The sequence below is a fragment of the Manis javanica genome, chromosome 17 (assembly GCF_040802235.1).
Source record: "Manis javanica isolate MJ-LG chromosome 17, MJ_LKY, whole genome shotgun sequence".
In the NCBI taxonomy this organism is placed as follows: Eukaryota; Metazoa; Chordata; class Mammalia; order Pholidota; family Manidae; genus Manis; species Manis javanica.
The window spans coordinates 9,625,296-9,652,364 of record NC_133172.1 but is presented as its reverse complement, the minus strand read 5'-3'; the positions used below and the strand labels follow the sequence as shown (position 1 = coordinate 9,652,364).

Sequence of the window (27,069 nt, the reverse complement as noted above, 5' to 3'; positions counted from 1 at the left end):
CCCGATTCTGACAGGCCCTCTCATCTCTTCTCCCTTAGCTCCTTTTCTCCACTGTCTTCGATGAGCTGAGGCCAGAGCCATGAGAATCTGCTCACCCTCACCCCCAGCCTTCCTGAGGCCTGGGACGCCAGGGGTGTGGGGGGCCTTTTTAGGGACCCCTGCCCCCCAAAGCAACACTACACGGGGTACAGGAGCTGCAGGGAGTGGCCCTCCCCACCTTGACTTAAGCACTTCTATTTATATGTCCAGCGCTCAAAGACTCTGGGCTTGGGTGGATGGGAGAAGGAGGTAGAGGAGGTCGCAGACATCAGCCGCAAGGCCCGGTGCCTTTTCCAGAGGGACCAGTTCGGTCAGGCTCGCCCTGTTGAGGGCAGGAGTCCTAGGTGGTGGTGGGTTGATGAGACGGCCCCCAGGGGCCCTGGGCACAGGAGCAGGCAGGAGGCGTGGTGTGGGAGGAGCGGTGAGCGGTGGTGGTGGTCGGAATTATTCATAGAGCGGCCCCAGACAGGGTGAGGGCCGGGGCTGGGGTGGGGGGTGATGGGAGCAGAGGATCAGAGCTTTCTGTTTCTTAAGTGCAATAAATATATCAGGGAGCTGTGGTGGCGAGCAGCCAGGGTTCTGGAGACCCTGCTGTCCAGGCCACTTGAGGCTGCGCCCTGAGAGGCACTACAACCCAGGGGTGGGTGGGTGGGGTGGGTGTGGGGTGAGGGTGGGGAGGGGCTTCTCCTGGCGGTGCAGCTCTGTCCACCTTTTCTAATAAACCAGAGCTGGGTTCACCATTTTGCTCGCTCTGTGCTTCTGCTGATCCTGGGTGTCCCCTGGGGAGTTCTGGACATGGGACTAGGGGCAGGGGCCAGAGAGCTCCCGATGATGGGGCGTCTGCAAGGCTGCATGCTTGGGGTCCCCCACAGGAAAACCAGGAGGCCAGACAGGCCCAAGCTGTGTCTTCCCACCACGTTCCCTTCCTCGTGTCCCTTCTTCACATGCATCCACGCCCCTCTGTCTGACACCTGCCTCACATTACATTCACCTTTGCTCAGAGGAAACAACCCCACCAAGTTCTGGTCTGCGTGCGTTCTTAGAGTGATGGATATGGTGCTCAAGCTCAGAGGTCATTCCTACGCCTGGTCACCTATGGCTCAAGGACATCCACCGGACATTCAGGTGGGAGTGTACCTGGGGCCTGGCTGGGGTCACCAGCCTGTGCTGAGGGTGTTGTGGGCATTTCCAGAAAATCCAAGATGCACACATCCCTTCCCTGCGTGGGAGGCTGACATAAGTGGGTGCAGACATGGTAGAAAGGCCACGGGAATCAGCACCACTGATGGGGAGCCCCCAGTGGCTCAGTTCTTGTGCAAACCCAGGAATCTGCCTCCAGCTGCCTGGGCATCTGAGATGAACACCTTCCTTACTTAGACCACTGTCTGTCCTCCCCTCATTCAGTCACTGGCAGCTGCAAGTGCCCTGCCTGCTCCCCAGAACAGCCAGTTAGGGCTCCCGTTTGGGCAAGGGACTCCGGGATGCCATGCCCGTCACAGCATCCTGGAGCAGCCCTCCCCACGCAGCTGGGGAAGCGCCTGCGTGGCGTCTGGGCGGCATCGGCCTCCTGTGCTCACTGTGACAGGTGGGGGGCGGGCTAGCTCCTCCAGACTGCTCTGGTTTCAGCCCCCTTCTTGGGAAGCCTGGGGAATGAGGGTTTTTTGCTCCAAGATACCAAGAAATCAGTCCATTGTGAGTTAGGATTGGTCAGTACAGGCCCCTGAAAACCTCCATAGACGTTACCTCAGTTTTAGCTTTTGCCCAGAAGTCAACTCCAGTGGGGGCATTTAGTCCTTAGCAACACCTGTTCCCTTTGTCCTCTGCGTCAACCTCCATGCCAGTGATCACCACCAGCAGGGCGTGGGGTGAGGGATTCAGTTTATCTGCCCTGGTGTGCCTATGAGAGGCCGGGGTCCTGTTCCCAGCCGTTTCCCTGCCCTTGCTCACAGTGCATTTAGCATGGGGTGAGAAATGAGGCCTTTACAAGTGCGCACCCCTCACCCACAAAAAGATGTGTGAAGTCCTGACTCCCAGTACCTCGGCACAGGACCGTATATGGAGATGGGGTCCTACAGAAGTGATCAAGTTAAAATGAGGTTCCAGGGTGAGCTCTGATTCGATATAACTGGTGACCTTATAAAGGAGGAACTTGGACACCAAGATAGACATGCACTGAGGGAAGATGATGGGAAGGCATAGGGAGGTGGCTGTGTGAAGACGCAGGGCTGATGAGGGGGCCGCAAGGGAACCCCCGTGACTGCCAGCAAAGCACCACAAGTTGGAGAGGCAATGAAGGACTTCTCTATGGGTTTCCGAGGACTCGGCCCTGCTGCCGCCTCAGTTTCAGACTCCTGGCCTCCAGAACTATGAGAGAACTTGCTGTTCTAAGCCACCCAGTTCGTGGGACTTTGTTACAATAGCGCCAGTAGACTAACACTCTGCAGTGCTCCTGCTTTTCTGACTTTTGGGGGCCTTGGATCATGGGGGTGGATCCCCTTGGCCAAGTAATTTCTTTGCCTTGCCTTCAGCCACAGAAGCATCACTGGAGCTTGTGAAGACAAGAAGTCCTTTATTACTGGGCTAGACACTGCACCCAGTCCTAAAAATCTTGGTGCCCCAACACAGGGGATGTTTATTTTCACACACGTGGATGTCCAGGTAGTAGGCAGCTCTTCTCCACTAAGTGATTCGGGGATGTAGGCCCCTGCCCCCCTGTGGCTCTGCCACCCCCCCGGGGCCTCAGGAGGCTGCATGCGGCCGGCAGGTGAGGAGGGAGAGGGGAGAAAGCAAACCTGCTTCTTAACTCTAGCCCTGGTGAGGAGGGGACGCACATCACTTCCTCCGTCAGCAAGAAGCAGCCCTGTGGCCTCACCAGTGCCAGTTCCCAACAGAAGCTCCTCGCTGACAGGGACTGTGAGGGCTGGGGGACGGTGAGCCACCTTGGCCACGCCCAGCCACCCTGACATCCCGTTTTGGTTTTGTTGCCTCCCAAACCTCTAGCTTTGGAACACATGGTCAGCGTCCAAGATAAACGGCAACTGTCTAACCGCTGTTTGGCACCACATAATAGGGGCTGCGGCTTCTTGCTGGGACCTGGGGGCCCTCAGCCCTGCTCCCATCCTCCAGCCACGGCTGCGGCGAGTTCTCTCTCTTGCAGCATCCCTTACCTGGTGCCAGTTTGTTTGCAGCCTGGACTCCAGGTGGTAAGAAATAAGCCCAAGTCAAACTGGCTGAAGGGAGGCTACAGGGAAGAGACAGAAATTGGCTCCAAAAGTACATCCACAGAGACACTGATCTAATGGTATCATAAGACTTGCACATCTCTCTGAGGTGGCTTCATTCTTGTACAGGGTCTCCCCTGCCGCCGGAAACCGTGTCCCAGCAGGTCCGGGTTGATTCCACCAGCTTAGCCATGCCAGGTTTTAAAGACGGCGCCTCTGCCCTGGCAGCTCCTGTAAGTCACAGGCTGGCTCTCTGCCCGTGTCCACTTTGAAGCAGTTACTGGGGAACTAGGGGAGTTGGGGAGCTGTGCCCAGCCTCGGAGCTAAGTAACGTGAAGTGAGTACACCAACCTGGCTGCATGGCCTAAGGGTGGGTGACTTCGCAGAGCTCTTGGCTCCCTCTGGGACTGTCCCCTCAGCCCTCTGGGCCTTGGGTCAGAAGTCACGCCCTCTGGTCACACAGGGTATGTTAAGTGTTGGTTCCTCTCCCCCAGCGGACTGGGCCAGGCAAACAGGCCTGAGTGTGCAGCTCTCTGGCCAGTGAGCAGTCGGAAGCTGTCCAGAGGGGTGATGCCCCCATCCAAGATCTCTGTCCCCCCGGTGGAAGGGAAGGTGGTGAGCCACACTGGCAGGGTCCAGCCCTAGGGAAGCCCCCACCACAGCCCGGCTCTGGCTCTGTATGTCCTACACACGCCGCCTCCCTGCTCCAGTTCCCTGTCCCCCATCAAGAGGCTGGCTCATCAGGCGGCTCTGAAGTGACCCAGTACCTCCTGGATGGTTACTTGTCGGGGAGGCAGCGCTGCCTGCCCCGCTGGCTGAGGTGCCAGTGAGGCCTACTTAACCCATTATGCCAGGAGCAGGGCCCTTGCTTGAGTGCAACAGCCTGCTGAGATCACCGTGGACACCACCCTCGGAAATGCCAGCTCCTGCCCTGCCTACACGGGCAGGCCAGGGTGTGGGGACAAGGACCTGGGTACTCTGGGGCCATTGCCTGAGTCAGCCTTCAGCTCCCCTGCCTTGGTTGCCCACCCCCAGGTGCACACCCTTCTGCTGGGGGATGCCAGGGATTAGGCTGCCAGCTGAGGCGGCCCAGCTCCCTGGGGATGAGGTGGGCTTGGCAGGCAGGACAGGGCAGGCTAGTCCCCAGTCCTTGCTGAGCCAGGGAGACCAGGGCACAAAGACCAATCCACGGCTTTCACACCTTCATTTATTGCACTTGAACCCTGAGTTCCTCACTGGTCTTTCAGCGCCAGCTCAGACACTGGCACTGATACACTGCTGCTGCTAAAAGCTCTCTGGCTCAGATTCCCCTGGGACTCATTCCTGACACTGGACCCTGGGCCTAGGGCCCAGTCGGGCCCCGTATATCCTCATCTGGGCGGACGGAGGAGCTGTTGCCTCCTGCTGTTCCCAGAGTCCTCCACTCAAGGCCCGTCTCGGGTGGATTCCCCCGGGAGTGAACGGTGCTCAGACCACGGGTCTTGGCTTGACGCAGTGCGTGCAGCCCCGGGGATGGAGGGCCTCGCTGCCTTTTGTAGGGGCGTGCCCTGCCGGGTGGCCAGACCCAGATGTCCTGGGCTCGTGGTTGCCTCCGTGGGAGGCGTGGTGGGCGTCGCCCTCAGGCGACTTGGGTGGGCTGTGCGTCTTGAGGGCACTGACAGCCCGGATGAGGCCCATGCGGCGGCGGATGGAGTGGTCCAAGTTGACCGTGCAGCGCAGCAGTTTCTGCGCCTCGGTCACGGTGAAGGGGAAGTCAGCGCCCAGGAAGCGCTCGAAAAGCTCGGGGTCGCCGTCCAGGTCCAGCACGTTCTGAAGCGCCTTAGTCATGGTGTGCAGCTCGCGGCTGTTGGCACAGAACACGTCCCAGAGGAGCGCGTGCGCCTCGGGCGCGCCCCCGCTCTGCTGCCGGTCCTCCAGGCACTGCAGCACCCAGCTGAGGCGGCACGGCCACTGGTTGGCGAGCACGACCCAAGCCACAGCCTGGCGCGGCGTGGGGCCGCCGAAGTTCCGCTCTTGCTGCTGCAGCAGGCGCACGGTGATGGGCACGGTGTTGACGATACGCCGCATGGACACCACGTTGTCCGGCACGTACTCGTAGAAGCAGTCGCGCTCGTCGTACAGGCAGAAGAGCGCCTCGCGGATGAGGCGCGCCGCCTCGGCATCGAGGATGCCCTGCGCGCGCTCATTCCCCGCCTGCGTGTCCACGGACAGGAGCTCCACGCCTTCGCTGCTGCCCGCGTTCCCACCGGCCCGCCGCAGCTTGCGAGTCATCTTGCGGTAGAGCAGGTCGTCACGGCTCTGCACGGCGTCGTGCAGGAACTGCAGCTTGGTACGGCGGCCCATCATGGGCACGGAGAAGGGCAGCGTGACGGTGCGATTAAGGAAGAGGTAGCCGTTGTCGGCTGTGCCCTTCATGGAGCCGGCGCTCTCAAGGCACGAGACCAGGATGCTGGGGTCCACCACCAGGATGAAGATGAACGGCGCGTGACTGTCGGACAGCAGCGTGTTGATGGCGTTGAGCACGCCCACCACGCGCTCCGGGCAGCACGTGTCGAGCCCAGTGACCTCGAGCACCACGCGCAGCCGGCACCGCTGGTAGATCTCCAGGAAGCACAGGAAGTCGGTGAGCAGCTCCACCTCCTTCTTCACCTCGCACATGAAGCCCAGCTGGCTGCTGAACTTCTCGCGCGATACCAGCCGCTCGATTTTCTTGCGCTGGCTCACGAATAGGTTCTTGCCCACCGAGTACATGGCCATGAGCATTCCCGAGCCCGACAGTGTGGTGGCTGCGCCGCCGAACGCCCGCAGCAGGCTGCCGTTGACACTGCTGCGGCCCAGCACGTGGCCTCCCATTGACAGGTAGAGCAGGCACACGCCGAGGCAGAGCGCCCCCAGCAGCGCCAGCAGCGCCACGCACACGCGGCGCCGGCAGTGCCACTCGTTCTGGCAGCAGTCCGGCGTCGTGGTCGGCCTGTTGCTCAGCACCGAGTAGACGCTGAAGGGCAGCGCGCCGTACTGGTGGCGGATGCTCTCGCACAGCGTGGTCACCAGGCCAGCCCACAGCTTGTCAGTGCCCGCATAGTGCCAGGCGCTGAAGCGGATGAAGAGGAACTTCACGTTCTTGCGCCGCAGGTGCAACTCGGTTATGATGGGCTGCAGGAACACCAGGTACCACAGCAGCTGCAGCAAGCCCCAGCCGCGCACGCTGCGCGGTTGCCACTGCACGCGCTGCAGCTCCTCTGCCTCTCGCTGCGCGGCCTCCTGCTCCATCAGCGCTGCGCGGAGGAAGGGGGCGCGAGGCGCGTGAGGGGCGGCGCGCGGGTGGGGGGCGGGGCCTGCATGTCAGACCCGGAGCCAAGGCCTCAAGAGCCGAGGCAGGTGCGGAAGGTGAGGACTGGGCGGGGGTTGTAATGTGTTTGAGAGCAGGGCCGAGTATCAGGCGAGAGCAGAAGTAGAGCCCACAGAGGAGAGAGGATGGGAGGGGGCAGGGAAGGCTCTAAGGAATGAAAGACTGCCTGTGAGGTGCTGAGGAAGAAAATGCTCGGTAGCAGGGTAAGCCTTGGTCTTTCTTGGATTACTGCCCTCCTCATCCAGGAAGTCCTCCCTGATGCATAGGCTAGGTCAGGAGCCCTTGGGCTCCCCCAGCCCTGTCCCCTCTGGGTTGCCATTGCCAGGGAGGCTGCATTGTCGGAGAACAGGTCTGTCTCCCCCCACTGGCCTGAGAGTCAAGGAAGGGCAAGGGCCTGGTTGTCTTGATCATCTGTGTCCACTGGGCACTGAGGAAGTGCTGGGGGAGTGTCTGAGGATGGATCGTGAGAGGTTGGGGCAGGATCTGTCTGCTAGGAGGCCAGTGAATGAATGAGTGGACATGTGTTAGTCACCTCCAGCCCCTCTGGCCATGACTGGGGCTGGGGTTTGAGCTCCCACAGGGTCTGAACCAGGTCCAAGCTGCTGCACATCCTGGCCAGGTTTCAGCTCATTTCTTCAGTTAACACCGACCAGTGCCAGGCCCTGGGCCAGCGCTGAGAAGAAGAGATGGGTCTGGAAGGGCACAAACCATTAGGGACTTGGCAGGAAACTCAGCCTCAGTGAGAACCCTGGGCTTTCTCCCTATGGCCCTGGTGAGCCATGGAAGGCTTTTTGAGCTGGGTAAGACAGGGCTAGATCTGTATCTTAGAAAGATTCCTTGGAGTAGATTTGGTTGAGGAGGAGAGTGAGACTGGAAGCCAGTTAGCTAGTGAGGAAATGAGCAGGGATGGGGAGCAGAGGCTGTGGGTGTGGGGAGGGACCTGGTTAACACTGACTTCTGGGCATCTGGACATGGGCAGGCTGGCCTCAGGGCCAGTGGGTCTTGGGGAAGGCTGGAGCTGAGTAGGCTCCAGAGGCTTGTTTCCCTTCCTCTCTCCTCCCCTAACACAAGCAGATTCTCACCGGTGATCTTGTCCAGCATCATGTGCAGGCGGCAGCCAAAGTGAGCATAGAAACCCACAGTCACAGGAACTGGCACGTGGCAGAGGGTCTTGGCCAGGCAGCTGCAGTAGACATCATCTTCTGTCAAGATATCTGGGGCCAGGGTGGGGGAAGGTTGGAGGTGGGGAAACTGAGTCAGTGAGGCTGGCCAGACACCACCCTCCTCCCATCTCCAGAGCATGCCCCTCAGCCTCTCCCTGCACCGGCATGCCTCCCTGACTCCCCAAGTGACTCAGGTCAAACCTCAGATGGCCAGAGGTATCTGTGACCAGGGGAAGCCCCCTCCTCCAGGGGCCAGAGGGAAGCCCCCTCTGGGTCCCCTGGGAGGAGCTGATGCCAGATCCACCAGGCAAAGGCTGAGAGGCTAGACTTCCCCTGGCTTGGAGACCTGTGGTAATTTGGCTGCCCTGGCCCCAGGCCACCAGGCTCAGCCAGCAGCTTGTAGCTCCCCTAGGAAAATCCCACAAGCTTCTTTTGGGATTCGGGGCTGTCAAATACTTCAGACACCGTGCCTTTCCATGCTCAAAAGTTTCTCATGTCAGCCCCTGCCTGTTCTGCTAGCCTGGCTACGGTCTGGACGGGCCCCAACAACCACAGGCTTTTCTCAGCTTCCTGTCCACCGCTTACCCTGACCCATCTCCCTCTCCATGACCCCATGCTCACCATCACTAATCCTGCCCCAAGCCTGGCAGACCAGCCTTCTAGTCCAGGCCCCACCACCTTTCTCACCACATTTCTCTGCATGTCCTGGGGCAGAATGATGCCTCTGGCAGGCTCAGCCCCTTCCTCTGAGGAGTGGGGCGGCAGAGGCACCAGGGAGCATGGATGCCAAAGGGTCTGGCCAGGGGTGGACCATCATCAATGCCAGGGTCTGGGATGACCGTTCAGGGCACAGATTACAGTTTAAGTCCTGGCACTGCGCACAAGCATCTTGGTAGCCATTTGCAGAGGGTGCCCTGCTCCTCAGCCCCCTGGGTCCTACTTCTTGGACCTAGAGTTGGGGTGCCAGAAAGGGAGGGGATACCAGGTATTGTGGAGACAACACACCCACTCTCAGAGAGGCCTCAAGGGCAGCAGGATCCCTCTTTGGCTGGGTCAGCACCCAGCCTGGAGGCACAGGAGGGAGGGCAGGACTCGGGACAAGGTTGGCTAAGGGGACAGCAGGGTGGACCTGACCCCATTCCACCTGATTGCCAGGTGGCCTCGCCTCCTTAAGCCTCGACTTCCCTGTATGTGAAATGGGTCTCATGGCCCGGCAGTTCCAGCAGCGAGGTAGTGCCTGACCCAGTGCCTGAGTCACTGCTCAGACCTAGAAACCAGCCTCATGCCCCTGCCTCTGTGGTCACCTCCCTGGCAGGGCAGCAGCACCTCTCACCTGGACTCCTGCTTCCCGCCCTTGCCTCCCACAGTCCACTCGCCTGTTAGGTCCTGAGTCAGCTCGTGTCCCTCGTGGCTCGCGCCTCTCCCGGGATAACAGCCCAAGCCCTCACCCTGGCCACCAGGTGCCACCGGCTCTGGCTGCCTCCCGCCCTCCCTGACCCCATCGGACCCTCTCCCCTTTGCTCCCTCCTCTCCCACTGACCTCCCTGCTGTCCCTTCAACAGACCATCTCAGAGTCTTTGCATTTGCTGATCCTGTGGCCACTTACGCAAGAGACCACCCCGTCTTTGCTCAGATGTAGCCCGGTGACCCTGTTTGATTCGCAAGCCTTGATGCTCCCTGTCTCCTCTCCCTGCTTTATTCTTCCCCAGCATGGTCATCGCAGGTGGCACCCTTTAAAATTTTCCTTACTTGTTTCCTGTATCCAACCGCACCCCCCCACCACAGAACGTCTTTGCCCTGCTCCCTCAGTGCCTCCAGAACAGCGCCTGGCACCACGGCAGCCATGTACTACCCAGTCAGGGAAGGATGGGGGTTGTGAACCCCCTGAGTCCCTGCTCTGCTCTCTCCACCACCAGGCCACTCCGGGCCTCTTACTGTGGCTGCACACTTGACCTGTCTCCCCCACACCAGAGCTGGCCAGCAAGCCGGAGCTTGTCACCTGCTGCCCCAAGTCCTCCGTACCCTGCTGGGCCCAGGGAGGGAGGGCCGGGAAGAGAGAAAGCAGAGCAAGGGAGACAGCCAGACAGAAGCACCGCGGGCAGACTGCTCTAGAAGCCTTGGAGCCTGTTGGGTGGAGCAGAGGCGGCTGCCCTGAGGCCCAGTGACAGGGAGAAGTGCCCTCCAGGACCGGGACCAGAGTGAGGGGCAAAGAGGCAGGCCGAGGAGTAAGAGGCCCAGATGGGAGACGAGGTGGCAGGGACAGAGCCCCCAGGATGGCTGGGTGAGCACCGGCGCTGTAGGAGGTGAAGGGGCTCAAGAACTCCAGGGTAGTCAGGGGCTGGGTGCCAGTGGGCCTGCTGGGCTCCAGGAGGGTGCCGACTCCGGAAGGCAGGGCTGGGCCGCCGCTGGCCATGGTAGGTGCCATGGTGCGTGAGGTGGTGGGCTCAGGGGGCAGCTGGGGGGCGCTGGCCGGTTGCATGGGGGCAGCGGCAATTGCAGGCAACCCCTCCTGGGCCTCGTGAATGAAGCAGAGCCGCTGCCACAGGCAGCTGGGAGGTGGGGGCTGGGGCTGCTGCCACAGGACGGAGGGCTGGGGGCCCCAGCGACAGCTGCTGACACCCCCCTGGTTGCTGTGGTAGGCCAGTCGCCAGTGCACTGGCAGGGGTAGCCGGCAGGGCCCGTGAGCTTGCAGGGCCGCTGGGTCACGGCACCACTGGTGACAGCACCCTGGAAGGAAGGAAGTGGAGGGTGCCTGGGCCCGGGTCCCCGGCCCCCCAGGCACTGGCAGGAATCAGGTAGGGTCTTCTGGTGGCAGTTGGGCTGATCTCTCTGCTGAGGCCCAGGAGGGGTCAGGGGAAACATGAGGAGGGGGTGTGGGCAGAGCCGGAGCTGCGCTTGGCCATGGGTGGGGGCTTGGGCTTTAGCAGGGCGAGGGGACCGGAGAGGATACGATGCCCCAGAATCTCTGCTAGTCCCTGTTACCCCAAATCCCTTGGTCCCCGAGGGGCCCCTGGGGTGGGAGGGACTGAAGAATTCATCAAGAGCTGGCGTGGTTGGTCCAGAAGAGGCGGGAGTGATGGTGGCCTTGGAGAGGGGCCAGGCCAGGACTGGGAGGAAGAGGGGAGGACATCTCCCTGGGGCTCGGGGAGGGCTGGAGGGAAGGGGGCTGCCCTGGGAGGCCTAGGCCCCAGGGGGCCGAGGCAGCCCTGATGGGGGTAAATGCCCCTTCCCCTCCTGGAACAGAAGCACGTGCGGTCATCCTGGGAAGCTGGGCCCCGCCTACTTCATACACAATGTGTGGTGGTGCTCGCTCCCCTGCCCTCCCTCCCACCACACTGCTCCCCCAGACTGGGGGCATTCCCAAGGCCTGGCGATCTGGGGAGGAGAACTCTTCCCATGCTAGGGGAAGGGGCAGGCCAGCTGGGTCTCCCTTGCTGTTACCCCAGCCCAGACTCCCACCCCTGGGCCCCCTAGAATCTGTGGTGCCCCTATGGCTCCCACACAGAAGCCTCAATGGGCAGTGCTGGCAGCTTCTCTTTCTGGGGGTTCTCCTCCTGCTCAGCTGTCTACTCAGCAGCCCCCACTCACAGACCTCTCTCCCTGCCAGGACCCCCCAAACTGAACTCCTACCTTTTTGGCGCCCCAACTCTGGGTCCAAGAGGTAGTGCTCGGTCGGGGTCTGGAGGGGCAGGGCGCCCTTGGTGAAGTGGACGGTGTAGTGTTTGTGCATGGCAGCGGGGGGCCTGGGGGTCAGAGGAGAAGGCAGCTCAGTGACCAGCCCCCCCTGGGCGCCAGCAAGAGCCCCCGCCCCGCTCCCCCTGGGATGGCTCCCTGTGACATCAGGCGAGACTCCTTCCCCGATCGTCCCCAGTCTGGGGTCCCATGTAGCCCAGGTCAGGTAGAGGCGCTCTTTAGGGTAATACTGAGAGGGCAGAACAGAGCAAGGAAGGTCAGGCGCAGCTGTGGGGCTTTTAGGGGCTACTTTGGGGTGGGCGAGGTTTCCAAGGTTGGGTGATCTGAGCGCCCTGGGAGTTTCCAAGAGGCCAAGATAAGGGGAGTGCTGAACGGATACCGGCTGGGCCGGGGCAGTGTGGGAGCCGGAAGGTGGTTGAGTAACCTAGGGGAGCGCTAGATGCTGGGGAGGTGTGCTGGGGGTGTGGGGGGCTGGCGCCCTTTGAGGATCACAAGCCAGTTGTGGGCAAGCTGGGAGGCCTGAGCTACCCAGGGTCTGAAATCTCAGGTTTGGGGCCATCTGGGAACTGAATGAGAGAGGGAGATGCTGGGGGAGCACATGAAATCAGGTGGTCCAGTCTGGCCAGATGGGGTGCCCCGGGATTAAAACAGGAAGAGCCAAATGCAGAAGTGAGGCAATGATGCTGTTTGGAGCGACGGACAGGTGCACGGAGGGCAGAGGACACCGGGACAAGAGAGCTGGAGCTCAGCGAGGACTGGGGCCAGGCATATGGCCTCTGCCCGCCACCCCCCAGCCTGGGGTCCCCCGTACCTGATGGCGGTCTTGCAGCCCCGGCTCCCTGCCCAGCCGAGCTGATGTGCCGGCCCCACCGCCTGCTGTCAGCACAGGCCCAGCTGGAGAGGCCCAACCGGTTTGTGTGCCCTGTCCCCGCCCCTTCCCCAGCAGGCCCGCCCAGTCCCGGTGCTCTCTGCTCTGGGGGACTTGGGGGCTGTCTCCTGCGTGGTACCCCTGATAAGGGAGGGAGATGGCTGCCAAAGGGCTGCATGGGGCAATGCTTGCTGGGGGTCTCTGGGACCAGCCCCTCCGTCCTTCTGCTGGAAGAGAAGGAAGCTGCAACAGGGAATCAGAGTCTGAGGCTGGAAGAAGACACCATCCCCTGTTCAGATGCCAGTTCCTCCGAGGCCCAGCTGTGTGATCTTGGGCAAGTGATCTCACCTCTCTGGGCCTTGGCTTCCTCATTGCTGAGTGCGCCAGTGTCAGCCCCTGCTTCTCGTGGTTTTCAGCAATCCACTGAGCACAGAGCCTGGCACTTGGCAACGACAGCAGCTAACATTTGCTGGGCATCCACAGACCCATTTACCTGGCTACTTAAACGCCTCACGTATAATGCCAACAACACACACATGTAAAGGCTGGCCACATGTGGTGTCCATGCTTTTCATAAGGAGCCCTCTTCTTCCTCACCACACCCCTTGGGGCAAGTGTGATGCCCACTGTACAGATGAGGAAACTGAGGCCCAGAGGGGGGAAGTCCCTTGCTCCAGGTCACACGGAGGCAGAGTGGAGCCCTGAAAGCAGGCAATGGTTTATGCGGCAGGCTCTTGGGGCTTCGCTTCCTGCCTGCTGGGGAAGTGGAGGGCTTCTTGCAGACTTTTTAACAGAGGTGAAGGTGGGGGTGGGGGGCCTTAGATACTACAGGGCCCCCTCTGCTCTCCAGTGCCCTGTCTCCCTGAGCCTACCTGTGCCATCTGGCCAACGGTCGCTGCGTGGGAAGATAGGACCTGACGGGGGTGGGGGAGGTACCACCAGGACAAGAGAGAAGCCCACCCACCCTTGCAAGGCAGTGGCCGTGGCCGGCCGGAGCTATGCCCCCTTCCCTCGCCTGGAGGCGTCCTGCCTTGTGCCCCAGGCCTCCATGGAGCTTCTCCTGGGAAGGCTTCCTTCCCATCCCCAACTCCAGGACTCCGCCCCACTTGAGCGATCCCTGGGGATCAGGGAGGCAGGGCTGGAATGTCTGGATTACCACCTGGAATTTACCTGAAAGAAGGGCTGGCTATAGCTTGAGGGGGTCTGAGGGGAGAGGCAGGAAGCAACCGAACAGCTCAGAGATGGTCATCTCTGCTCTGTGCCAGCTGTCTGGGTGGCCTTGGGTTGGGCCTCCGTTCCTTGGCCAGTCAAAGGGGGTGATGCTCCCACCCACCCAGCCTGCATCTCAGGACTGTATAGGTGATTAGGGGGGTGAGGCCCAAGCATGTAGGCCACCAGGGAGGGGCCTGGCATGTATTGTTCAGTCAGCCTCCAGGTGCCCCCACCCCCGTATGCAGAGGAAAAGCCCCTGGGGGAGGAGCGGAGGCGGGTAGGCCAACCCCAGGTAGGAATGGGGCTTCAGCTTGTCTGATAGAGGGTCTGTGGCCCAGCCGGGCCCTGGGGGTCAGGCAGGCCGAAAGATCCACGGGGTCTGACTGCCTGTGCGGTACCCCCATCAGTGCACCCACCAGGGTGGCTTCCATTATGTCCACTTGGGTTCCTGTAGGGGGAGAATGTTCGAAAGCACCAGACCAGATTATCATTGACAGTCCTTTGCTCTGGCCTGGCACATCCTGGGAAGCAGGCAGGGGGGCACCACAGGCTGGGCATGGATGGGCTGCACCGCTGTGGGGCCTAGGCAGGTGACAAGCTCTCTGGACCTCAAGTTCCCCACCTGTAAAAAGGGGCTCAGCAGCCTGGCCCTGCCTCTCTAGCCCTGGGGAGCAGGGATGGGAGGAATCCTAATGATTCACAGGCGGGCAGGGCTGGCACGGAGTGGCCAGGCTCTTGACGCCCAGGGTGCTAAGGGTGCCACTCAGGAGGCCGCAGGTGGAGGCCAAGGACTGGGGCGGGAACACGGGTCATTCATTGTGGGAGGAGGGAGAGGCCGACACCTGGGACAGGGCCTCGCTGGGCTCCGGCAGAGGCCTACCTGGGGTGAGGGCTAGGTAAGTGGGGGAAATGAGGTCTGGGCGAAGTCCCAGGGCCCCCCATTCCTCGGGTGCATCCTCCAGACACTGCGGGTCAGAGGCCATCTGGGTGAGGAAGGGGAAGCTGTTGTCATGGAGGACATAGGCATAGGCACCCTGGGGGCAGAGGAGAGGCGGTGGGGGCTGGGGTGGGCAGCCCTGTGCATTTGTAGTCAGGGAGCAGAGGCCAGGGTCTGGTGCCCTGACCCCTGGGCTGAAGCCTGGAAGCATCCTCCCTCAAACCACTGTGGCCACAGGCCCTGTCCTTCAGAGCGGTAGAAGGGCCAGGGGCTTCCCAACCTGGGCCCGCCTTGGGGGTGTGCTGGCCCTGCTCCTCTGGCTGCAGTACTTCCCAGGGAAAAGATGGGACAGTCCCTGCTCCAGGGCTGCAGTGAGAAGCTACAGGCCCGGCCTGTGCAGCAGGCAGCCAGGGCTGGGCTCAGCTGGGGCGCCTGACGGGGACTTGGACCAGGTTGAGACAAGCAGTGTCACTGTCACGCCAAACTGAGGTGCTGTCCGCCCTGAGAACCTTTTGCCTGCCTGCCTTCCCTGGGGCCCCATCCTGGGAGGCTGGTGGAAATTCTGGAAATAGCCACGCTGCCCCATTGAAGCCTCCTAGCTTCCCTCAGAGGGTTGACAGAATCCCCAAGTAGGGCTGTGGCTAGGCCCCCTGGGGTGCTGCCTCCCAGCTTTGGGTGGGCCCTCACGGGGCTGGGCCTGCTGCCGTCTCCCCTCTGGGGTTATCCTCCTGGACTCTTGCTTTCGACCTTCGCCTGCCGTCAGGAAGCTGGGCGCACACCCACCTGGTGATGGGTGCAGAGGCTGTCCATCTGCTTTTGGAATACAGCCATCCACAGGTCTTTGCACAGGAACTTAAGGACGTCCAGCTCCTCCCTGAAGGCCAGCATCTCCTGGGGCAGCCTGGGGGGCCATGGCGGTCACTGGGACCAGGCTGGTGCAGAGGGGCTGGGCAGGGCCCGGGTGGGGAAGCCCAGGGTAAGGAAGAGGGAAGAAGCCAGGCTGGGTCCCCGCACAGAGGAGTGTGCCCTCCCCACCCAGGCATGGCCCGGAAGGGACCCGGCTGTGGGTCCTGCCTGCCCCGTGCCAGCCAGGCGGTTCCCACCTCTACCTCGGGGCCTGGCCTACATGGAAGCTCAGGTCCTCCAGGACAGACAGGCTCGTCTTCTGTCCCTGAAAGGCCAGGGAGAGAGGCTCAGGGGCCCTCAGCAACCTCTCACTGGAAGCTGCCTGGTGTAGCAGATGCAAAGGGGACTTCGAGACCAACTTGCCCGAGTCTGTCAGTTCAGCGGGGAGGACACCCAGGAGGACCTTCCTCCCCAGCCTGGCCAGGCTCAGGCCTTCGGAGGAGAAGCCTGGCTTTGCCCTGCCGCCACGACATACTTCTATGCTTGCACATGGCCTCTGCAGCCCTCAGGACTAGCTCCCCTGTGCTCAGGAAAAATGGGGGTCTTCCCCAGGCTCAGCTTCACCCCTGCTTGTTGAATCTTTCCTGAGAACACCCAGCGCTTGTTGTAAGCACCGCCGGTGCGCACCCTCACACACCCTGTGCGGTGGAGCAGCGGCTGCTGTGGTTCAAGGAGACTTGCCCAAGGGCTCCTGGGGCAGCAAGCACCTGGGCCCTGCACCTGGTCTCCCACCCTCCCAGCCTGGCCGGCAGGAGGCTGTAGAGGTCACTCATGAGCAATGAGCAGGGCTCAGGGAGAGGGCCGGGGAGAGGGTGGACAGCACAGCCAGAGGAGAGCCAGCTTGTATTCTTCATTTGGGCGACATGAAGAAAGCAAGGGAGGAGGCCCAGGTTGGGGGTATCAGAAATCCCAAGGATTAACAAGGGAGCCTATGGAGCGGGGCGCCATGCTCCTCAGAAAATCCAGCAGAGCTGAGGGAGGAGATGGGCGCAGAGCCCTGGGAGCAGAGAGCTCACCCGCAGGCCTGAGCCCCGCCACCCCTTCCACTGCCTGCCCCCTCCCTTGGGAGTGAACACCAGTCTTCTATGCAGGACAGACTGGCCATCAGCAGAGCCCTCTGAGTGGCAGGTGGCATCTCTCTGCTTAGATCCAGCCCTGAGGTGATGGCCTGGCCTCTTCAGCAGGCTTCATGCCGCCTTTGGGAACCCAGCCGTCCCCCCATCACCCTCTGCCTGCCCACATGATGCATTCTTCCCACGGCCTGGGAGGCTTAGGCTTCCAACCTCTCCATTCCCGGCAGCCTTCCTGGTCCGCCTGCCTGGGATAGGCCTCAATCCCGGCCCTGCCCGCTCTGTGCCGTCACTGAGTGGGGACCCAGCTCTGTGAGGGTGGGGACCCAAGCCGACCCTCAGCAACCAACACTAGCCTTGGCACATGGGAGGTCCTTCAGGAACAGACACTGAGCAAAGTGCAGAGTCATCTCTGAGCGGGCACTGTGCGCTGGGCGCTTTATGAAACCTCTTGCTTAATTCATCCACCCTGTAGGGTCGGCCGTATGTCACACCTGGAACCCGGGGCTCAGAGGGGTCACGTGGAACCTGTCGCAGGCACCTGCAGCACGAGGCTGGCCCTCTTTCACACCGGGGCAGGTTCAGCTCCCATGCCTAGCTGCCCAGACAGGTGGGTGGCCAAGATAACACCCACTGCTGTCCCAGCCTCACTGAGGTGGAAGGGCCGAGGCCCACCCAGTGGGGAGTACAGGGAGCAGGGAGGCCCGAGCAGAGGTTGCCTGTGTTTTGGAGCCAGGCACCCTCTTCTCTGCCAAGCCACCTGGTGCCCAGGCCCTCGCCCCCCTCCTCCTGTGGAACCAGGCCTGGTGATGACACAGCCTCCCGTGGGTGACAGACACTGACATGCTCTCTGGCACTGCCCAACTGGCTTTCCTCTGGTTTCCTCAGGCACAGCAGGGCGGGCTGCACAGGAAGGGCTCTGGGAGGCGTCTGATGACTAAGCATGTGCCAGAGATGGGCCCGACACCTACTTGCTGTAGGACTGGGCCATGCTAACTGCTCTGTGCCTCAGTTTCCTCGTGTGTAAAAGGAGGACAGTGTTGGCAGTACTACCCCCAAGGTCAGGCCCGGTGGTACCATCATCACCATTCATGGCCTGCGTCTGTCATCCTAGGTGACGGAAAGCCCGGGATGGCTGTTCTGTGGGCTGCTGTATCCCAGCACCTAGCATGCTGTCCAGCCCTCAGCGCGCCTTCCCTGCCTGGTGGCTGCGGCTCCTGCGTCACCTTGCTTCCAGAGGTGAACTCCTAGAGCACCCAGAGCACCTGGGTCCCTGAGGACTTTGCAGCGTGACACAGGAGAACCCAGAGCCAGCTTCCCGAGGAGGGATCCTAGTGGGGTTTCAGAGGAGGGACCAGGAAGAGAGGGAATGCCGAGCAGAGAGTGGGTGCAATGGCCAGGAGGCAGCAAAGAGCGTGGAGAACACAGCTGTGCCATAGCCTGGAGGTGGGGAGGTGGGGAAGTGGGGGAGTGTGGGGGGTGACAGTAGTGTGAGGGGAAGGGGAGGGGCCCCCTGTAGACCAGGCTAAGGTGGGTGCATTTCCCCCCACGTGACTCAGATATCTCAATGTTCTCCATGCAGCCAGACTGGAAGACCACACAGACCGTCCACGGAGCTGGCATTCTAGTAGGGACGCATGCAAAAACTAATGGTGCGATGATAATTTTACCCGTCATGGGGGACATCGCATGGGAGAAAAGCTGCACTGTGAGGGCTCGGGGGGCGTCCTCCCCTGGGCCCGGAGCCTCTGAGGAAGCCAGGTCTGCTCGGGTCTAACAGGAATTCAGCAGGGGAGGGAGCAGACTGGGAAGGCAGCCCAGGCCCAGGCCACAGCCAGGACAGAGGCCCTGAGAGGGATGGCCAGGGCCAACAGGGTCCTCAGCCAGGCTGGGGGGCGCCAAGGGGCCCCTGGAAGCTTTCCAAAAGTTCAGGTTTCCCTTCAGTGAACTTCAGACTGCCTGGGTTTGAGTCCTGGCTCCGCCACTTCCTGGGTGGCAACCACAGGCAAGGCCTCAGTTTCCCCACGTGTGAAATGGGGCCGATGGCAGTGCCTGCCTCATGGTGCTGGTAGGCCTGGCACTTGGCAGCCGCTCTTCCACAGCTGCTGTTACTGTGGCCCCAGTGGCCCGTCCTGACAGGGACCAGTGAAAACTCCGAAGACTGGGGTGTGGGGAGTAATGAGAAAAGGGAGGGAGAAGGGGGGTAAGGGGTGGCACGGAGGGAGGGCACAGCGGAGGAGGAACAGGTGACAGGAAGAGAGGGTGGAGGAGGGAGGGAGCGGAAGCCTCCCGGGTGTTCCCGCTGGAGCCCCTACCCAGCTCTTCAGGGATCAGTGGTTTATCACTGTCATAGACGGGCAAGGCAGGACGCCATTCATCCTAATCCTCCTCTGAGCCCAGCCCAGAGCCAGTGCATTCCAGCCTCCCACACCTGCCTCGGCTAAGTTTGGACAGCAGCCCACTGAAAGCAAGGACATAATGCAGAACTGGGGGACCCTTCAGAGAAGGCTTTTCGGTGTCTGCCTGACAGTGTCCACCAAACCTAGGAGGCCCTAGGAGGCAGGGACGATGCAACGGGAAAGTTCTAGGAAATGAAAAATACAGTAGCCAAAATACACATTTGTTAACAAGGGAGCCGAAAAACAGACAACTCTGGAAGGCAGATAAAGCCTGGGGCCCAGACTGTCAAGGGAAAAAACATGAGGTAGAAAAAAATATGAGGAAACTTGTAAGACACATGGAAGACATCCAGGAAGGCTGATATTCATCCCAGTGCCAAGAAGACACGTACGGAGCAATGCAGGAAAAGAAATAATCAAAGAGATAAGAGAAAATGTGCTGAGCTCAATTAGGAAGATTCAGATGTTCAGTGTGAAAAGGCCACAGCTCCGATTAGGATGAATGGAAGAGAAACAACTGACCCCATCCCTTCCCCTGACCCAGGACGCTTGACCAGGGGGGAGTGAACATCCCAGGCTGAGCACAAGGAGTCTGGTAGGGCTGTGCGCCTGGCTCCTGTTCTCGCAGGTGAATGGCCCCCAAAGACCATAAAGAAGTATGGAGAATGGAGAGGTGAGCGAGATGAGAGAGCAGGAAAAGCTAGCACACCGCCCAGCCGGGTGCCACAGCCTCTCTTTCCTCAGGCATCCACGGGGTCCCCAGCACCTCAGATCCCACCTTCTCTCCTTCCTCCTCCCACCTGTGCTCAGCCGGCAGCAGGGCCCTCTCCCACCCAGTCATGATCAGTTTACTCGTGTGGTCAGTAAATCTGAGCCTGGCACACCTCAGTTTAAACCTTCTATGGCTCCCATGGACTTCAGAACGGAGCCCCAGCTCCTGCAAGGAGGTTCCAGATCTGCTGCTGGCTGCCCAGCCTCAGATGCACTCACCCCCACCCCCTGCCGTCCACTCTGCAGGCAACTGGTCGGTTTCTCTGGCTCTTGCCGGAGGGCAAGGATCGCACCTGATAGCTTCTGGGGCCTCCTGGGAGAGGGGCAGGTGTGGGCACTCACTGGGCCCTGGTGGACTGAAGGGCTGGCCCGGCAGGGCTGGTCCTGGGCTCACAGTGGTAGATGACGGCTCGCTACTTATTACATGCAGGCAGAGGAATTCACTCCCTTGCCGATAGGCTCCCCTTATCTTCAAAGCTTCTGAGGTGCAGAAACCACTGCCGCCTCCTCCCAGAATTTTTCCTGCTTTGATAACAAAGGCCCTTGAACCTCCTGGTCCCTCTGACCAGTCTTCTATTCAACCTGTAACCAGCCAGAATCCATTCAACAGCCACACCTAACCACCGAACCAGACAGGATGTGATCGCCGAAGCTCCCGGGTGCCTGTGCTGTGGGTACAGAGATGGACAAGCCACTATCCCTGTCTGCAGCAAGCTTGGGCACTGGTGGAAGGGGCAGACCCAATGCCACAGACCCGCTTTGGAGCCAGATGCCTGAGTCCTGATTTTGCCTCTGATCGACGTTGTGTGGCTGTGGGAAGGCCTCCCTCTCTGATTCCTCAGTCCCTCCTCTGTAAAACCAGATGATGACATCTATTTCACAGAGCTGTTAGAGGACTAAATCCCATAAAATACTGTGCTTAGGACACCTAAGTACCCCTGAACAGGAAGCCTGCATTTGGTTCAGACGGGACACTTGCTGGACCGGAGAGAGGAGAGGCCAGGAAAGAGAAAGGACAGAGATAACAGCAGTTTCCCACACAGCACCACTGAGAAATGTGGCTCCCCGGGTGGGAGGGATTCGGGGAGATTGCCCCACAGTCCTCACACTGACTGTATCTGGGAGCCACCTGGGAGCAATCTGAGGCCTGATGCCCAGGCCACATCCCAACTCAGCTCTGTGGGTGTCTCTGGTGGGGGACCCCAGCACGGGAATCCCAGTGGCAGCTGGATAGAGCTACTGCCCGAGAGTCATAGGCACAGTTGTGTGCTCTGAAAGCTGTGGTCAGCAACCCAGGATTGCTTAACCACTGAAAGCCACTAAATTCCTGCTGGAGAGTGTCTGCAAAAACACACTGAGCAATGCAGGTGGGAGTTTATAGCACGGGCTTTGGAAGTGGGAGGCCTAGTTACATTCCTGACTCTGCCCCTTGAGAGCACGCACCATCCATCTAAGCCTCTGTTCTTCAACTACAAAGTGGGGAGACTCATGCCAACCCTCTGCAGGTTGTTAGGAGGCAAAAAGGAAATCAGAAGTGTGAAACCCATGCGCTCAGGGAAATGAGACACTCATCCATGGTAGGTGTACTATTACTGGTCATAATACCAAATGAATCCCAGTCCACAGCCCCGCCTGCCACAGCACAGAGGCTGTATCCACTTCTTCCCCAAATCCACACTGAGCACCTGCTATTCGACTGGCACAGTCCTGGTTCCAGCCCACACAGTACCCAGTCTGGCAGGGGAGACAGATGTGAATCAAAGAATCATATAGATTCATAACTCAGATACATACCTGAGTGTGATGGGGCTACCAAGGAAAAACTGGGGGCCAGGGGGCTGCAAGAATGTAATAAGGACACTTTGGGGACTTGGAGAAGGCTTTCCTGACAAAGGGCCATTGAGCCAAGATAAGAAGGATTAGTAGGTGTGAATGCAGTCAAGATGAAATGGTGAAAGATGCTGAGAGAGAAGGGAGGAGGCTGTTCCAGAGGCAGAGAGGAGTGATCCAGGAAGGGGAGGGGGCAGAGGGGACACATGGAGATAGAAGAATGCTCAGAACCTGGGGAAAGGCTGGAGGTGAGGGAGAAAAGGCGGATGTCCGGCACTCCTGGGTTTCTGGCTTGAAGCCAGGAAGGATGGGGTGCTGAGACACTGCAGCCCCTCCCTAACACGCAGGCCAATGGCTACGCCCTCTCCCATGCTTTACCTTCCTCACAGCATTCCCCCAGTGTAATATGTGCTTATTCATCACCTTATATGTCTGTCTCCCCTAACATAAGGTGCATTAGGGCAAAGGTTTTTGTATGGCTCACTGAATAATCCCCAGAGTCTACAACAGAGCCTAGCACCAGGAAGGTGTTAAAGTTTGTTGAACTGGAAAGAAACTAGGTTGAGAATCATGAGCCACACCCTCCTTGGGGCTCCTAAATGAGGGAGAAAATCTAAGCCAATAAAAATGTCTTCATATAGACGATGATGATCACAGGAGGAAAAAGAAAACAATGTGACCACAGCCCCCATTAAGCACCTACTCTCTCCCCACCCTTTCTTCTTGGTAACAGATTTTATAACAAGGTCTCCCATATTTTAAGAGCTGATGGTGTGCTAGATATCTCACTAAGTGCTTTAAAGTTTGGACTCATTTATTCTTCATAAGAAGCAACTTAAAAAATGCCAAGCTACCTCAGGGCTTTGCACCTGTTGTTCCTTCTTCCTGGAATGCTCTTCCTCCCACTTAACGGGGCTTGCTTCCTCCCTTCTCTTCCTCAGAAAGGCTTTCCTCCACCATCCAGGATTCCATTCCTTGTTTCCCTGCTTAAGTTTTCTTTATAGATATTCTCACCAGCAGGTGGCCTATTTTATTGTTTTTTAGTGTTTGACTCCCCCACTAAAATGTAAGCTTCGCGAGAACAGAGAAACAGTGCTTGGAATATGATAGGCGCTCAATAAGCGTTTGTTATGAACAGATGTTCACTCTGAAACTTAGGTTCTGTTATGATGCCCATTTTGCAAAGGAGAAAACTGAGGCATTAAGTTTTTGGCTCTCACGCCTAGTGAGGGGCGCAGAAGGGATTCAACTCAGGAAGTCCTCAATACAGATCCAATATGGTAATTATTACATTTACTACCCGCCTGTTTTTGTGCAGGTCTTAAGCTAAGAGCTTTACCCGGAGCTGTCTTGCTCAATTCTAGCAGTAACCCGCGAGGCAGGGCTTGCTGCGACCCCCACTTTGCGTGCGAACCGGAGCCCGGGCGCGCAAGCAAGACAGGGGCGGCGCCGGGGTTAGGGTAGAATTCAGCCGCTAACGCGCGGTCCGCCCTTCCCGGCTCTCAACCCTGCTTTCCGCCGCGGCCCGTGCCCGGCGTTCACCCCGGGGCTGGGTTCGGGGTCGTGCGCCCAGAGCTCTGTCACCATGTCGGCGTGCAGAAACTCTCGAACAGCGCCGCGTCCGACCTGCGGCAGCCTCCTGCACCCGCCTCAAGCGCTTCGTGCTCTCATTGGCTCGGATGGACACGCCCCGCCTCCTGCACCTGCACGCGAGCCCGCCCACTCCCGCTTCCATTGGTGTTTCAGACTAGCCCCGCCTTCCCTCTCCGGGCCCACGTGGTGCGCTCGCGAACCTGGGACACTACCGGGGCGACCTACTTCTTTCATTGGCCACAAGTGACAGCATCTATGACTTCTCTCCCTCTCGTCCCTGTTTCCGTATGCTCGGGCATTTCCATTGGCCGAATCACTGGTTACACGTGACGTAATTCATGTTTTAAAAATCCCTATTTGCCCACTCGCTCAGGAGCATAACCCGGAAGCGCCAGCCCAACCCGCTTTGTTATTGGCACTACCTCCGTTCACGTGACTCTTCACAGCCGCCCGCGAAGCTGGTCCTGAGGGCTTGCTTCCTGACTGGTAGCGGAGAGGCCCATGTGACTGACCGCCAATGCCCGCCCAACGTGCTCGCGGGTTGCTTAGGGCTACCGACCTCCTTTTTCTATAGAGACGGTGCACTTCGGCCGGGTAGCGGATCTTGCAGGCTCGGACCTTCAGTGACCCGGTATGGTTTCGGTGATATCGCTCCCCGTCAGAACCACTAAGGCATCCTGGGTCCAGCTGGACTGTCACCCTTCCCATGACCCTGGCATTGGTCCCTAAGCAGCTCGGGAGCCCGTTTGCTTCCGGATCTGACACAGGCTTGGAGGACGGTGTGGAGGGAGTAGCCTCTACTAGGAGGCAAAATCGGGAAGAGCTCAATTTGGGACTCTGGGAGCTCGAGCTTCAGAGCTATGACGCACTTGTCCTCAGTTTCCCCATCAGTAAGTACACAGCGAGGCTGGGGTCCAGTAGCTCCCATCATCACTGTTTACAGAAAAGGAAACTTGAGGCCCAGGCAGGGGAAGCAGATGACCCCAAATCGCTAAGCTAGAGGAGGGGCTGGGAATACAAAACCTGCGCTTATAACCTCCTCCGGGCGCCGCCTTCTCATGCGATCCCTTTGCCCTTCTCCCTAGCTCTGCGCCATGGCGTCCCAGGGTCTTCGAGGGAGGCCGCTGCGGAAGCCCGCGACGGTGGTGCGGGGGGAGGCGGCCGAAACGGACTCGGAGCCCTCTGTGTCCTCGTCGGAGGAGGAGGAGCTATACCTGGGCCCCTCGGGCCCGACGCGCGGCCGCCCCACCGGGCTGCGGGTGGCGGGGGAGGCCGCGGAGACCGACTCGGACTCGGAGCCGGAGCCGACAGCTGCACCAGAGGACCTGCCTCCGCTCGTGGTGCAGCGGGAAACGGCCGGGGAGACCTGGGGCGCGGAGGAGGCCCCGGCGCCAGCTCCTGCGCGCTCGCTGCTGCAGCTCCGTCTGGCCGAGAGCCAGGCGCGGCTAGATCACGACGTGGCGGCTGCGGTGAGCGGCGTGTACCGCCGTGCGGGCCGCGATGTGGCCGCCCTGGCCAGTAGACTCGCGGCCGCCCAGGTGGCGGGGTTGGCTGCGGCCCACAGCGTGCGCCTGGCGCGGGGGGACCTCTGCGCGCTGGCCGAGCGCTTGGACATTGTAACCGGCTGCCGCCTGCTGCCCGACATCCATGGCGTGCCAGGGACTGAGCCCGAGCAAGACCCGGGACAGCGGGCCTAGCCATAACCCACTCCCCTGTCTGACCCTGCCCTGCGGTGGGCCATGTGGCCTATGGACCTGGCTCTGTACTTTTCCGTAGCCACCCTCGCGTCTTACTGTAGTCCTCAAGGCTAACCCCGCCCCATATTGATATGGATAATGTTGGGCGGGGAGGTGTAGTGGCCCCGCCCCGCGCCTAGTATTTGGTTTTCTCTCCGGTTGCCAGCCTGCCTCTGAGGCTTGGCTCCCCTTCCTTTGTACCTAGCTGCTCCTTCATCTGTCTCCATCCTGGGGGCTCGCTGTGCCCCACCTTTCCTTGTGCTCTGCCTCTCTGAGTTTGGTTTATGTTCACAGGGGCTGGTCCTGCTTCTTCCCACAGGAGCCCCGATTCTGGCACAGATTCCCTAGCATCTTTCTTTGCTACTTTGGCTCTGCCTCTAGTCCCAGCCCAAATTCTGAAATTTTGTCTTCCTAGGCTGGGCCCGTTTTCTGCTCGCCAGTCTTGGCTCTGGTTGCACCCCTAGTTTTAGTCCTTGCTCTGCTACCTCCTGGCTCTTTCTCCGTGGGCTTAGCTCCAACCCCTAGGTTTGGAAACAAACCATTTGTTTCCTAAGTCCAGCTGTACTCTCAGGATTGGTTTTGCTTCTTTTTGCTCATTCCCGCTCTGCTTATACCACTACCCACCTGATCTGAGCTCCACAGACCCCTGTGGTTCCCTTCATTAGGCATAAGATGAGGTTCCCTCCTGACCCAAGGGAGTCTTTCTCCCAATTCTCTAGGCCTAGGATGGCATCTTCTCCAGACCCAAGTTGGCTGGGCCTCCTTTCCCTCCAGGCCAAGGTGGCACCTTGGGTCCAAGCGCCAGACAGAAGATGGCCCTCTTGACTCTGTAGGCCAGTAGCAGCACCCTTTGAGCACTTAGGGCCCCAAACAGGACTGCACCTGTTGGGTGCAGTATGACACCATTTGGCAGACGAGGACCACATGATGGTGTTTGTTCTCTGTGTTGGACCTTGAATGCTAAAAGGCTTGGATGCTGGCTTGGCTCAGAGTCTGGGGTTAGCCGACTCTCTTTTCTTTCTCACTGCTCCCTTTTCTGGTCTCCGCTCTAGCCGCTCAGTCCCATTCCCATTTATAACCCCTCCCCAACTCTTGAATCCCAACCTGAAGTGAGATCTGAGTCCCGGGATGGAGAAGTGAGGCAAAGTGCTGTAAGGTAGACCCATTAAAATTCCAGACATTTATTGATATGGCCACTTCCTCTTATCTCCCCACCTAAGCCGGAGGAGGGCAAGTTGGTGATTTCTCTGAGAATGGGGGTCCCAAGATAGGGATCCTTCATGCCTGGCCTACTGAAGGTGAAGCTATATCTGGGAGATCAAGGCCCTGAGTGTTTTGCCGTGGCTCTGCATGCATTTATATTTCATTAATTCAACACTTTTACTGGGCACCTCTTCTGTATCTGTCCTGTGCTGGATGCTGAGGGTGCAGCAGGCATCCCACTGGGGGAGACAGACATTAATAAAATGTCCTTGTAAATAATGGATAGTTTTGATAATTGTAGTTTATATTTGAGCTGTGATTTTTTCCAGCACTATGATCAGTGCCCGAAGAAGTGCAGGAGTTTTGTGAGAGTAACCAAGATCTGTCTGATCTTGTCTAGGGAGGTTGGGGGGAGGTCAGATGGCTTCCCTAAGGAGCAATGAGTGAGTTTGAGCTTGGCCCTGGAGGTGTAAACAGGTGAAACTGGAGTGGGGTGGAGAAAGATGCAGGCAGAGGGAAGAGCATATGCAAAGGCCCTGAGTCAGAAGGGAGCATAACGTATTTAAGTAACAGAAGAAGGTGACATCTCCTTGAGTGGAGATGGCTGGGTGTGGGGGTCATGGGTGTTGCACAGCAGGGGCAGACAAAGCTGGGCTTTTCAACTAGGTAAAGATTCTTGGTCTCAACCAATAAGCAGAGAATGATGTCACTGGGAGTGTGCTTTGTGAAGGAGACTCAGACTGGTGTTTTGGCAATGTGGTTGCCTCTAAAAATTACCCAGAAATGCCCGCTCAAAATCAACAAACAAACATCCTTTTAAATGTACAGCAGAGCTTAGAGGAGAACATGGGAAGTCTCCTGGGCCAAAATTGCAGGTAGCTTCAGACCACAGTTGTCAATACCAGAGACCCAGGGCCTTGCCTTTTAAGAGCTGTCAAGCTTTGGGTCAGGCTGTTTGGACACAATCATTGGCCCCCACATAAAATGTAGTCCCTTGAAGAGCTATACCTTAAATGAAAGAATGTAATAGGAAAAAAAATCTGATTAATATCATCAAGACACACCTAGAAAAATTGTCC

General features: G+C 59.3%; 4 protein-coding genes across 7 annotated transcripts in view; 2 read left to right on the top strand and 2 right to left on the bottom strand.

Moving 5' to 3' along the window:
* PPP1R37 (protein phosphatase 1 regulatory subunit 37) overlaps window positions 1-676 on the top strand; it is a 36,887-nt gene extending 36,211 nt beyond the window's left edge. For both annotated transcript variants that reach the window (XM_017650377.3, XM_017650376.3), the window contains one exon: window positions 39-676. The gene's annotated coding sequence lies outside the window, so the exon portion shown is untranslated. The remainder of the gene's footprint in view (window positions 1-38) is intronic.
* A 3,771-nt stretch (window positions 677-4,447) lies between these two features.
* NKPD1 (NTPase KAP family P-loop domain containing 1) lies at window positions 4,448-12,416 on the bottom strand. Of its 2 annotated transcripts, XM_073225279.1 has the most exons (5): window positions 12,277-12,416; window positions 11,403-11,515; window positions 10,062-10,499; window positions 7,692-7,823; window positions 4,448-6,535 (listed from the first exon to the last, which is right to left on the bottom strand). In XM_073225279.1, the coding sequence occupies exons 2-5, from the start codon at window positions 11,500-11,502 to the stop codon at window positions 4,728-4,730; spliced, it is 2,478 nt and encodes an 825-aa protein (XP_073081380.1). In that variant the 5' UTR covers window positions 11,503-11,515; window positions 12,277-12,416; the 3' UTR covers window positions 4,448-4,727. The 2 variants fall into 2 exon arrangements, with proteins under 2 accessions (XP_073081380.1, XP_017505868.3); XM_017650379.3 differs by lacking the exon at window positions 10,062-10,499.
* A 1,765-nt stretch (window positions 12,417-14,181) lies between these two features.
* Window positions 14,182-23,759, bottom strand: TRAPPC6A (trafficking protein particle complex subunit 6A). The gene is given in 7 exon segments (XM_037005458.1): window positions 14,182-14,267; window positions 14,270-14,336; window positions 14,481-14,579; window positions 15,266-15,383; window positions 15,586-15,653; window positions 23,001-23,097; window positions 23,611-23,759. Coding segments are annotated over 7 exon segments (684 nt in total).
* BLOC1S3 (biogenesis of lysosomal organelles complex 1 subunit 3) lies at window positions 23,523-26,271 on the top strand. Of its 2 annotated transcripts, none has more exons than XM_017650381.3 (2): window positions 23,523-23,682; window positions 24,137-26,271. In XM_017650381.3, the coding sequence occupies exon 2, from the start codon at window positions 24,146-24,148 to the stop codon at window positions 24,746-24,748; it is 603 nt and encodes a 200-aa protein (XP_017505870.1). In that variant the 5' UTR covers window positions 23,523-23,682; window positions 24,137-24,145; the 3' UTR covers window positions 24,749-26,271. The 2 variants fall into 2 exon arrangements, with proteins under 2 accessions (XP_017505870.1, XP_017505869.1); XM_017650380.3 differs by lacking the exon at window positions 23,523-23,682 and adding an exon at window positions 23,689-23,941.
* Window positions 26,272-27,069: the final 798 nt, after the last annotated feature.